Genomic DNA, 8,104 nt, shown 5'->3' on the forward strand with positions numbered 1-8,104 from the left:
TTCTAGTAAGAACTTGAACATTCGCCAAAGTACATGATAGTTCTAGAAACGTTGCGTCACGGTGGTCATGTGACTCGCTGACGCAACAATATGTTGTGTAGGTGGATTGAAAAGCTTAATATTGTTTTGATTGAATATTATATGGATAAAATAAAAACTTTAATAAAGGTAATTAAAAATAGATGTAACAATATCAAAAAGGTCTTTGCCTTATTTATATCCTAATCTTATTAGGAAAGTGACGAAAACATATTGTGAAACTGATTATTTGCATCTTTAAGCACATTTTATAGTAACTATTGGATAGCTAAAATACTCTAATGAGAACAAAATAAAAAACTGAATGAAATGACCAGTAATAATTCTTGAAAAACTTATTCCTTTGGAGATGATTTTTGAAGCTTCTTTTAATGAGTGCTATTTGAAAAACTTAAGGCGTTAAGCAACAATTTCCAAAATATACTAAAAACAACAACAACAACTATATATCTCTAACATTTATATACTCTTCTTTTTTAATTTCAGCAAACAAAAGACAAGCGACTGTAGTTGTTCGTGTTGGTAACAACAGACCCGACTTGGGGGTTAACCCAATATGTAGCAGGTTCATTGGTTTCATTGGTAAGTAGCAGCCAAATCAGTTTTATGCAAGTAACTTTAAAATTTAGATGGTTACCTGTATTTATTATTATTTATAAGTTAAGGTGCACTGAAGCAGCTATTGTGTGCTTGCACATTAAAAAACTTATTTGTCTCAAATATGGAGTTATAATCCAGTTAATTGAAGCCTGTGTGGGTTAAATATTATTATAATACAGATAACTAGAAATGCATTCAACTATATCACCCAAAGATCTGTTTACTTGTTGTTAAATTCAAAGCTACACAAAGCACTATCTATGCTGTGCCCACCACAGTTATCAAAACCTGATTTTTAGCATTATAAGTCCAAGATTTGCCACTGAGCCACTGGTGGGCATGACCCAAAGGAGCGGTGTCATTTATTTAAGTATGCTGAGCATACTGAATCATGCATTCTTAAAGACAACATAAAGACTGATATTTAATGGGATAGAACAATGGCATTTAGCATTTTATGCTTATCACAATTTTTAAATGTTGATAAATGCTTTAAATGGCCAATCACATCAGTAAATTTGGTCTTTCTTTGATCTAAGAAACTTTGGTAAAACTTATAATGTAGTGATTATCACGTACTACGAAATTTGTGCTCTTATTGATAAACAAGTAGAAAAGGAGCACATAAAGATATTATTTTATTTATATAATTACACTTTTATTACAATGGCATGCAAATAAAAGTAGTATGAACTTATAATGTTACATATATATTATCTAGGTATCTAATATATTTTTGCCATTTCAAGGTCCCTGATTTCATATTTTTCAGGACAAATAAACATCAGTGTTGTACATTTGTTATGAGGTTTTAAAAATACTGTTTTATGTCTACAATAATATTATGATAATCTAACTGGTTTCCTGTTTTATTTGCAGAGGAAGGGCGTCCTCTGTTTTTTCCCTGTGCCACTGCAATGCCTGGTGCATTTGTTAGTATACATTTGGAAAGTCCTTTTAATCATCCATTGTCTATTTGTGAAGCATTTGTTTACACTGATAAAGGTAAGGGTGTAGTATTACAATTAATTGGAACTGAGATTTGAATGTTTAGATATTTAACCAGAATGGTAAATTTACTTATTGATGTGAAATTAATTAATGATAGCTCTAAAGTACTTCAATAACAGATTAAGAGAAACTACAAAATATAATTAAACAATTGATGTAATAAAAATCTAGAGTGTTAAGTTTATAGAAAGTTTTATCCTTTACAGTTATGTGGACATCAGAATGATTGAAAGATTTTTAATGTACTTCAAAAAGAGGGTGTTACTATAGAGTGTGGTCTACAAAGATACTATTATCATCACCATTTTAACTTTCGTTTATTTGCAATTGGCATCATTTATTATAAATAATGCTTTTAAACTAATAAAGTACAAAATACCATTACATAATATTTTTGGGGCAAATATAATCAGAATGAAATAAATTCCAACAATCAAAACTAGCGCAATTATAACATAAGCTTAAGGTATTGTTTTGGAACATACAATTTATTAAATTATTATTATTATTTGCAGAATTAAAACATGGATAGATATAAAATATTTAGCAAGAAAACAGTGATGATGATGATAGTATCTGTGTAGACCGCACGCTATTGTGTAAATATCTTTGTAGACCACATGCTATAGTAGCACCAAAAAGAGTTTAAGATTGATAAACAAATTATGGGAAAGTTTTCGCATGTAATTTGAGTTAATATGCAATCTAGAATGTGTATAAATTAAGAAAGATTCAAAGTTTCAAAAAATAAATTTGTGATGTATAAGATCTGCCAAAAAAAAGTACAGATATATATGTTTCTGTCTCTAGATCAGTCTTTTATCAAAGCATCTCTATATTTTTATGCTTTTGTTTTTTTTATTTATTTTCACTGCATACCTATATTATTTTTTAAATTACATTTTGAAATGCGTAACTGTTTTCACTTTGCAGCCTTACCTATTGAGAGATGTCCCTCCTTCAGAGATCAGCCATTAGGGAGCACTGCTACCTATAGTGGCAAGTGTTACATCTTCTACAACAACCAACCCATGACCTTTAGAGATGCCCATCACTTTTGTGCAATTCGTGGAGGTTCTCTAATAGATGAAACCAACCCAGCCTTGCAAGGATTTTTGAGCTGGGAGTTATACAGGAGACATAGAAATGACCCCACTGGTCAGTACTGGCTTGGAGCAGTTCGTGACCCTAAGGAACATAATACTTGGAAGTGGATCAATGGTGAGCATTTAAGCTTTAAGAAGGCTATGACTTGGTAATATCTTTAAAATTATATAGATTTGTCTCACCATATTAGATTTTCTGACGAAGAAAACATTTATAATGGTTTGCTTTATCACTCAGTTTATTCAAAGGTTTTTTATTTAAGTTTAGAATAAGTTTGCATCAGTTCTATACAAATCTTCACTAGCCTGTAAAAGGCTAACATTTAATGTGGATGTTATTTGAATACCCAACTGTTTTTTTGTGCAAACACAGCGTAAGTAAAAAACTGTCTTAAAAAGTTTAAAAAATCTCGTAGATATATAAACTTCAAAATTAACAGTTTTTGTAGTTTTTTTAAACATTTTATTTATCATATTGGGAATGTATTTCCACAAGGAAAAGAAGTGACTACCTCTTTCTGGAATCTCCCAGGATCAAATGAAAATTGTTCACGTTTTGATGGTTCCAAGGGTTGGCTGTGGTCAGACACAAATTGTGACCTTAATTTGAATTTTATCTGTCAACATAGTAAGTCTGTTTCTTATATATTTTTCATTTAGAGTATGATATGCTGTTACAGTAAAGTGTATTGCATATTTTTAAAGCAACTTTTCTGTCATTTGACTTTAAAAAAAATAGCAAGTATCACAGCATTCTGGCATAATGTAATTTGTCTCTTATGTTAATTTTTAGTTAATTACAAATATTGCTTATCTTATCAATCAATGATTGTAATTGCAAGTATTTTGGTAACAGATATATATCACTGTTTTTAACTGTGGGTAACCTGGTTTCATTTGTACCATCTATCTAAAACTACTTGTATTATCTGTAGGTCATCTGGTTACAATAACATTTATCTAAAATCACTAATGTTAATGATAGATTGTATGGTTACAGTCATGCCACGTATAGGAAAATCACTGGTATTTCTTGCAGGTACACCACTTTATAGTTCAAAATAAGTAAATCCCTGTTTTATCATCAAACATTATGACTGATTGTTTTTTGTCACTTAACAATATTAATAGTACTAGTAGAAACTGTGGAAGCATGAAATACAACCTTTAGTTGTGGCATATTATTAAATAAAATGTATTATGAGTGTCTAACATCTTAGATCTTGATGTTCTTTTACTTAGGACCAATTACTTGTGGAAAGCCTGAAAGACCTACCAATTCCACCATACTGGCCAGGAGCTTTGAAATTGGTTCTGTTATTGAGTATAGGTGTTCTCCTGGTCATCTCCTTGTAGGGCCTAATATTAGAACTTGCCTTCCAACTGGTGTGTTCAGCGAATTCTCACCAAAATGTAAATGTAAGTACAATTTTATGACTTGTATATGCTGTTTAAGGGGTATCAAGCCTTAGCTTAGTTTGGATTCTTTGGTGTACTAATTTATGATGTAGTGGATGCATGCATTAAACAGTAGTAACTCTTTGGAACCCAGGTAAGAGACTTGTGTATTAACTCTTAACGTATTAACACAAATCTTGTGTTAGGGTAATGGGATTTCTGAGTTCATCTATTTCACAATACATATAGCAGTATTGCTAAGTTCTTTATTAGTTAACGATACAGATAATGATGTTATTATACAAACTCATTTACCTAGGATTCAAATATTCAGTGGATAATTTAAGTGGTTCCTATTCAAACCTAAAAATTAAAAATTTCATGCATAAATCTTCTTCAAACATATCCAATTAGCTATTTTGCTAGTGAACTAGTTAATTTTTCATGTTAATTACAGATGTTATGAACTTGTATAGTTAAAAGCATTTATTAAATATATTTTTTTAAGATTTGGAATGTGGTCCCCCTGCTACTATATCCCATGGTGGTTACAAACTAGTTAACAGAACTCGTTACTACCTTAGTGGTGTTCAATATTTCTGTGATGAAGGTTATGTACTTGTTGGACGTGGATTCTTGGTTTGTGATGTAGATGAACGCTGGAACGGGCCTCCACCCCGCTGTGAACGTAAGTTGTTGCATTGAAGTAGTGTCTTACCTTGCTGCTATGTGCATTGTAAAAATTTCATAAAAATAGTATAAAGAATCACATCAAAATTAACTAATACTCTCTTATGCTTTTATAAACTGTAGATTTCAACATAGTACTTAAAAGAAAAATATAAATTCAGCAGAGAAAAATAGTCAGTATTTTGTATTGTCAAACAAAACCCAAAGAAATAAGTTAGATATACACGACTGTTTCAGTTTAAGTTCACTGTGAGAGTTATGATTTAGATAGTTATTTAGTGCAAATGCTAAAGTTGATTATTTTGAGAAACGATAGTTTATCTCAAGCTTGTTTATGTAACTGTTTACAAATCGTACATTGTGTAGTTCAATTTTTGTGAATTGTGGTTGTTATATTATTGTGTCATGTTACTAGTACCTTCTTAGTTTTTCTTGTTGTTTTAATTGAGTATTATTACATTATAATATATACCAGTGTTTGGAATGTTCTAGACCATTGTTGGGGTATAAATACACATAGAAAATTTAGTTGGATAGTTAGATCTAGACTGTGTGATTGTGAGTTTAGCCATAAAGAGTGTATAGTTGTGATTTTTGAAGTAAAATTATCACAGATTGTAATAACAGAGTAGAGAAGAACAATTTCTCTTGTCAAATTGTGCTCTAAAGTGATTGAATCAGGCTGTGTAGAATTTAACAAAAAGCTCTGGATACAAATGTGATAACCAACAGCGTAATGAACGTTTGTATATACGTTTGACTTGTTATACATATTATTTCAAAACGAGTGGACTGTTTGTTTTTTGTTTATTGTTGAAGTTTATTGCCAACAAGTTACAGACACCTACTGTAAAGAATCTGGCCCATACATAAAACCTGACAAGATAACTATATCTTAACTAATTGAGTGTAGTTCTCAAGTACACTGATATTCAACATGTAGCCAAAAATTTCCTCAATACAACTGCATCAAGAAGTATTATATAGAGAATAAATTAAACATGGACAGCAAAGGAAAAGCAAATAAAGTTTTTATTCACAGGCAGTGTTGTGTGAATTTACTTGATGGCTGACTTATTATTTCTATTCAAACTGGCTTTTGAGGCTATAGAGGCTTTCCAAAATATCTGCACAGAACAAGGACAGTAAGAATTATATTTTACTGCACTATCAAGTTAGACAAGAGGGTCCTAGTATGGTGTCTTATAATTCATGGGTTACTTATGTGACCGAATATTCCAAATAACCTATTCTGTGGGGAGGTTCCCCATCTTATGCCAGTTTGTACAAATATATGTGTCACCCCTTGAGATGGGCTTGCCCACTTTTGAAAGTGGATCCAAGGCCAAACTGATACAAGCCTCTATGAAATAGCCATTACTATATGTAACCTTTATCTAAGTAAAGGAGCTAGCACATTTACAATCTTTCAATGTCTGATTAACAAGAACATCATGATAACATGTAGAACTGCAGAGAAATTTCAAAAACTTATCTGAATAAACCTTACTAATTATGTAAGGGTGAACTTAGAAGGCATTTCAGCTATAACATGTTTTCTGAACTGTAGGTTTCCCAGTATTCTTTGAAAGGAAAAAGTAATTTTGAATAAAAAAATGAATAAAAAATTAAAAAAGAAAGCTGTATCTTAACTAGCAATTGCACTGTTACATTGATTTTGAATTGTGGATATTTCAACCTTGCACTTAAAAAGATAAGTTCAGTAGAAAGAAAGAAATAAGAAACATTAGTTTTTTATTCAGCTTTTTATTTAATGGTTTTAGCTACTTTCAAACAACTGATGTAGTAATTAAAATGTACTATTTTCACAATTTTTAACCTGTTCTTAGCTATTCAATGCAGTAGACCCCCAGGTATTGTGAATGGAATGTTGAGGATGACAACAAACACAAGCATATTTGGTACTATAGTGGAGTACATATGTGAGCCTGGCTACAAACTAGTTGGAAAGGCTCAACTGAAGTGTGACTCTAGTGGTTATTGGGATGAAAAAGCCCCTGTTTGTGAAAGTAAGTTTTTATTGTATTTCACCTAGTATGGCAACAAAATCTAAAGGTATATTAATGTTTAGTACAAACTTTTCCATAAATCTTAAACCACTGAAGAGAATCTCAGTTTCTGTTTATGATTTAATTAAAATTTCAATAAAAAATATTATTTAAGTTTTAAATAAAAATTACTTTAAAAAGAAGGATGTTTGATTACTTTATAAAATATTCTGGGCTCTTATTCTTGAACAATATCAAATTCTATTTAGTATGAAGAATAATTTATAATTGAATGTCTGCATATTTATTAATCACTATTTTTATGTGAATGTTTTTATTATGCATTTTTTACTTGTATTCTACAATACAAACCGTACATTTTTATATTAGTAATTACAGAAAAAGATGTTCAAGTATTTTCACCATCAGCACCAATGCCAAGCATTGAGCAGCCACCACCCAAAGAAATAACTACACAAACAACAATGAGGCCAACAATTTCACATACTTTTACAACAACAAGGAGGCCAACAAGTTCAACTACTTCTTCAACAACAACAACAAGGAGGCCAACAAGTTCAACTACTTCTACTACAACAACAACAACAACAAGGAGACCAACAAGTTCAACTACTTCTACAACAACAACAAGGAAGCCAACAAGTTCAACTACTTCTACTACAACAACAACAACAAGGAGGCCAGCAAGTTCAACTACTTCTACAACAACAACAAGGAGGCCAACAAGTTTAAGTACTTCTACTACATATTCACACAAAATATCTACAATACCTGTATCAATAAGTCCCCAATTTCCACTAAAACCTTCTCTTATAAACAGACTTCAGTTTGGCCCTATCTATCCTCCTTGGGCAATCACAAATAGATATCCTACAGCTGTCTCTAGTACCAGTACTTCCTCGCCATCACATCTTAATAGACAATTTCAACATCACATCCCTCCACGAACTTCTACTACCAAGATGCCAAAGGTAGCTTCAAGCTCGGAAGTACCACTTATAACCTTGAAAACCAAAGAAAGTAAAGATCAAAACACACTTTATCTTCAAACAGTTTCTCCATCTGGTGTTAAAAAATCTGAAAGCCAATTTGGGTCAAAAGACGAAAAATCATATGCTGTGTCTCCAAAACTCAACTTGGGTAAGTATTACCAAGTGTTTTAGGTACCAAGTGTTTTTGCATGTCTTAGAGATGGATATATAAATATATATATATATATATATATATATA

General features: G+C 31.2%; 1 protein-coding gene across 1 annotated transcript in view; it reads left to right on the forward strand.

Moving 5' to 3' along the window:
• Window positions 1–8,104, forward strand: part of LOC106468127 — a 36,445-nt gene that overhangs the window by 22,193 nt on the left and 6,148 nt on the right. The window contains exons 4-11 of the mRNA XM_022396433.1: window positions 526–621; window positions 1,519–1,644; window positions 2,584–2,871; window positions 3,253–3,384; window positions 3,999–4,175; window positions 4,663–4,842; window positions 6,695–6,874; window positions 7,244–8,014. Of these exons, the coding sequence (XP_022252141.1) occupies window positions 526–621; window positions 1,519–1,644; window positions 2,584–2,871; window positions 3,253–3,384; window positions 3,999–4,175; window positions 4,663–4,842; window positions 6,695–6,874; window positions 7,244–8,014 (1,950 nt within the window). The remainder of the gene's footprint in view (window positions 1–525; window positions 622–1,518; window positions 1,645–2,583; window positions 2,872–3,252; window positions 3,385–3,998; window positions 4,176–4,662; window positions 4,843–6,694; window positions 6,875–7,243; window positions 8,015–8,104) is intronic.

The sequence above is a fragment of the Limulus polyphemus genome, unplaced genomic scaffold, assembly GCF_000517525.1.
Source record: "Limulus polyphemus unplaced genomic scaffold, Limulus_polyphemus-2.1.2 Scaffold2882, whole genome shotgun sequence".
Lineage (NCBI taxonomy): Eukaryota > Metazoa > Arthropoda > Merostomata > Xiphosura > Limulidae > Limulus > Limulus polyphemus.